The sequence below is a fragment of the Pyxicephalus adspersus genome, chromosome Z (assembly GCF_032062135.1).
Source record: "Pyxicephalus adspersus chromosome Z, UCB_Pads_2.0, whole genome shotgun sequence".
In the NCBI taxonomy this organism is placed as follows: Eukaryota; Metazoa; Chordata; class Amphibia; order Anura; family Pyxicephalidae; genus Pyxicephalus; species Pyxicephalus adspersus.
Window position 1 is genome coordinate 66210758 of NC_092871.1, and position 3779 is coordinate 66214536.

General features: G+C 42.7%; 1 protein-coding gene across 1 annotated transcript in view; it reads left to right on the forward strand.

Moving 5' to 3' along the window:
• Positions 1–3567, forward strand: part of LOC140343338 (ficolin-2-like) — a 58735-nt gene extending 55168 nt beyond the window's left edge. The window contains exon 7 of the mRNA XM_072429989.1: positions 2978–3567. Within this exon, the coding sequence (XP_072286090.1) occupies positions 2978–3231 (254 nt within the window). The 3' untranslated portion in view covers positions 3232–3567. The remainder of the gene's footprint in view (positions 1–2977) is intronic.
• Positions 3568–3779: the final 212 nt, after the last annotated feature.

Consider the following 3779-nt stretch of genomic DNA (forward strand, 5'->3'; position numbering starts at 1 on the left):
CTTCTTTCCCACGTTTTGTGTGTACCAGAACGGTGGAGGCATCATGGACAGTACTCATCGAGCACACATCTTTTGTGTCACGCCATCTCAGGGCCATCAACTTTTCTTTTCTGTCAGGCAACAATTTCTCCTGTCTTCAGCTTCCCTTTTGCAAACAGTGCTGGCAGGTTGTGCCGGTTAGCCCTAACGGTTCCGTACGCATCTGTTCTGTGTCGCAGAAGGAACTCATAAAGCTCAGGAGAAGTGTAGAAATTGTCAGTTGTGACACAATAGCCCTGACCTAGCAATGGCTCAATGAGGGATAGCACTGAAGATGTGGCCAATCCATAATGGCTGTATCTGGGGTTGAACTGTGTCCCTTTTCCAGTGTATAGCACCGTATTTCAGATGTAGCCAGATGAAGATTCACACAGCATATAGGTCTTCACGCCAAATCATGCCCTCTTTGACGCAATGTACTGAACCCAGCTGAGCCTCCCCTTGTAAGCCATTAGACTTCCGTCAATGCTGACATCTCTTTCTGGCACATAGGTTTGCTGGAAATTTTTTAGAATCATTTGAGAAACTTCCCAAATTTTCTTGCGTTTTGGTGCAGGATGGGTAGTTTCATCAAATTCTTCATTGTTTGCAAAGTGCAGGTACTTCATGTTGGGGGAAAAGCGGTATTCAGGCATGACTGTGCCAAAGAATGGAGTGGCAATCATTTTGTTTCTGGACCAGTACCACTTCTGCAGGGGTTTACCCACAACTCCCTGCAGGATCACCAAGCCCAAAAACAGCCAAATGTCATCCTTGGTCACAGGTTCCCACTTTCTGCTCCTTGCAAACCTCAGGTGTGGCGCACCTTGTTGTTGTCCAGCGTACCTGCATAAAATAAAATAAAAAATGAATTTTAGGATATGTGCTTTTATAGTGTGAAGGTAAAAAGTTAGCAAACACAGAGCAGCATACACGTTGGCATTACAAAATTTAAAAAGTTAGCACAGAGCAGCACACATGTTGGCAAAAAAAAAAAATTAGCAAAAATTTCAAAAAGTTAGCAAACCCAGAGCAGCATACATGTTGGCATAAAAAATTTAAAAAGTTAGCACAGAGCACCACATATGTTGGCAAAAAAAATTAGCAACAAATTTCAAAAAGTTAGCAAACAGAGCATCATACATGTTGGAATAAAAAAATTGTAAAAGGTTAGCACAGAGCAGCACATGTGTTGGCAAAAATTTTAAAAAAGTTAGCAAACACAGAGCAGCATACATGTTGGCATAACAAAATTTCAAAAGTTAGCACAGAGCAGCATCCATGTTGGCAAAAAATTTCAAAAAGTTAGCAAACACAAAAGCGGCTTACCTGTTTGTCTCCTCAACAATTTTTTTGATAACTTCATCGGTTAAAAACAACTTCAGGTGTGCCAGGGGGTCGTCGCGTTCAGTGTCAATTTTCATCCCAGGTGCGCCGGTGAATGGAAATCTTGGCGGTGCTGCCTGGTCCGCATCAAGGTCAATAGGACACCATGTGCGCACACCACTGACCTCCAGAATCATCGCTCAGTTCACTTTCGCTGTCTGATGACAAATTTCCTGGTGAATCACTATCGCTCGATTCCACAAAGGACTCCAAATCGCTATCGCTGCGTTCGAATTCCTCCAAAACAGCGCTTGTGCCGGAGAGGTGCCTTTTGGATGCCATGTGGTCTCCAGCAATAAGTCAGGAACAATCAAGGTCAAAGACAAAGTGATGAAATGATACATTCAGGAAGTGATCAAAAAGTCATCAAAAGGTCAGATCAAGGTCAGGGATAATGGTGTGCAAAATGTAAATCAGGGCACTGGGGAATGATGCTTGGTGCACTACAATATGTATTTATACTTTTAATATATGTTTTTATGTGTTTTTACTGTAAAAAAAAAAATTAAAAGCAGATTACATAGTATTCTGCTTTTAAATTTCCCGCCCCCAGAATCCATCACTCCACCGCATCATCCGGAAGATGTCACACATCTAGCCGGGTGATGCGGTGGGGATGTCCCTGCCCTGCTCATTTCCCTGCTCGCATCTCCCGGAGGCTGATCTCCGGGTGAGCCGGTAGGGGATGTCCCCGCTGCTCACTCTCCTGCTCGCATCACCCGGAGGTCAGCCTCCGGGAGATACGTGCAAGACAGCAGTGGGAGTAGATTCAGGGGGTGCTGCCAGCGGGAAATCTCCGCTGGTATCACCCTCTGGATTTACTATTGGTGATCGCATCTGCAGTTAGATGCGATGCACCAAGCAGAAATCCTGCATGGTGCATCGCATCTAACTGCAGATGCATGCATCGGGGTGGTGGGGACCCGGGTGGTATTTAAAAGGAGATTACTCGGTAATCTGCTTTTAAATTTCCCGCCCGGCCACACCCCCGATGGAGAAGTGCCCCGCCATCACAGCGGGATCGTGAGATCGCCGTTGGAGCGCGGGGATAAGGTAAGGGGCTCCCCCAAAGGTACCCCCAGTGTGACTCGGGATTACCGCTTTTTGCAATTTTTCCTACCCTGAGTCACACTCAGGAATACCACTAGGGGGGTTAAAGAACAAATAATAGGATTTGTTGAAAGTTATACTTTAAGATAGCTGTTACAGTTTAGTGGTATTTAGGGGGCTGGAAGATATTTGTTGTTGACGTTAGTAATTTTTTTAAAAAAGTATTAGGTTCTTCTTTACCTAATTATTGTCAACATTGCAGCGTACAGCATTCTGTGAGACATTTCATACTCCAGTTCAGCACCTTACCAAAAGCTATGTCATTCCCCTTAAGATAGAGCCCAACATTAAGGATGTAAAAAGTCAGCTATACAAAAGCTTTACATCATTACAAGAATTTGAGTCCAGACAGACTTTTACCTAATTCTGCTTTGTTGATCTTGACACATAATTACCAGCCATTTACAGCTTCCTGTGTGCATTGTAACATATGTCAATTACTTTTATCATATTTTATTTCCAGGTGATTCGCTGAGTCAGCACCACAACATGAAGTTCAGTACTTTCGATGAAGACAATGATGAGAGCACCTTTACCCACTGCGGCAAATTATTCAAGGGAGGCTGGTGGTTTAAATCCTGCCACTCTGCCTTCATGAATGGGCTATACTTTAAGGGAGAACACAAAGAAGCCTTGATTGGCATCAACTGGACCACTGCCAAGGGTGAACATTACTCTTTTGCACATGTAGAAATGAAGATCAGGCCCATTTTATGAACTTCTGGATAGGTCGGTCACACAGACTAGCTTTTAAATTTACTATGCCATGTTTAATTTAAATCATAAGTCTAAAAGAAGAAAATATCTGCTTTACTATAATTCCCAGAAACCTAGCTGCAGAAAAGGAGTTGTAGACTAGGTGGAGTCTTCCTGTCAGTTATGTGCCTCCGCTATGTATTGTAATGCTATCTGTGCATTTGGCATTTTACAGACATTGATTTGGATTATGTCAGTAATGTTCTTATGGTGTTTTCTTAAAACACCCACCCTTTGATTTAATGCATGAATTTTTACTAATAAATATGATTATTTACTAATAAATATGATAATGATTTAATGACTGTTCTTTAGGATGTTGCCCTCCTGACTTAAATGTGTCTAGCAAAACTCCTAGCCTGCTAGGTGACATCTTTGATAGAAAGCAAAAATAAAAGTGCAGCCCAGAAATCAGCAAAGGGATGACAAATCTATTCAACTTGAAGCACTGGCTTTCATCCCCCACCCTAATACTAAACATTACTCTCATTGCCTTCTTCACCCTTTCC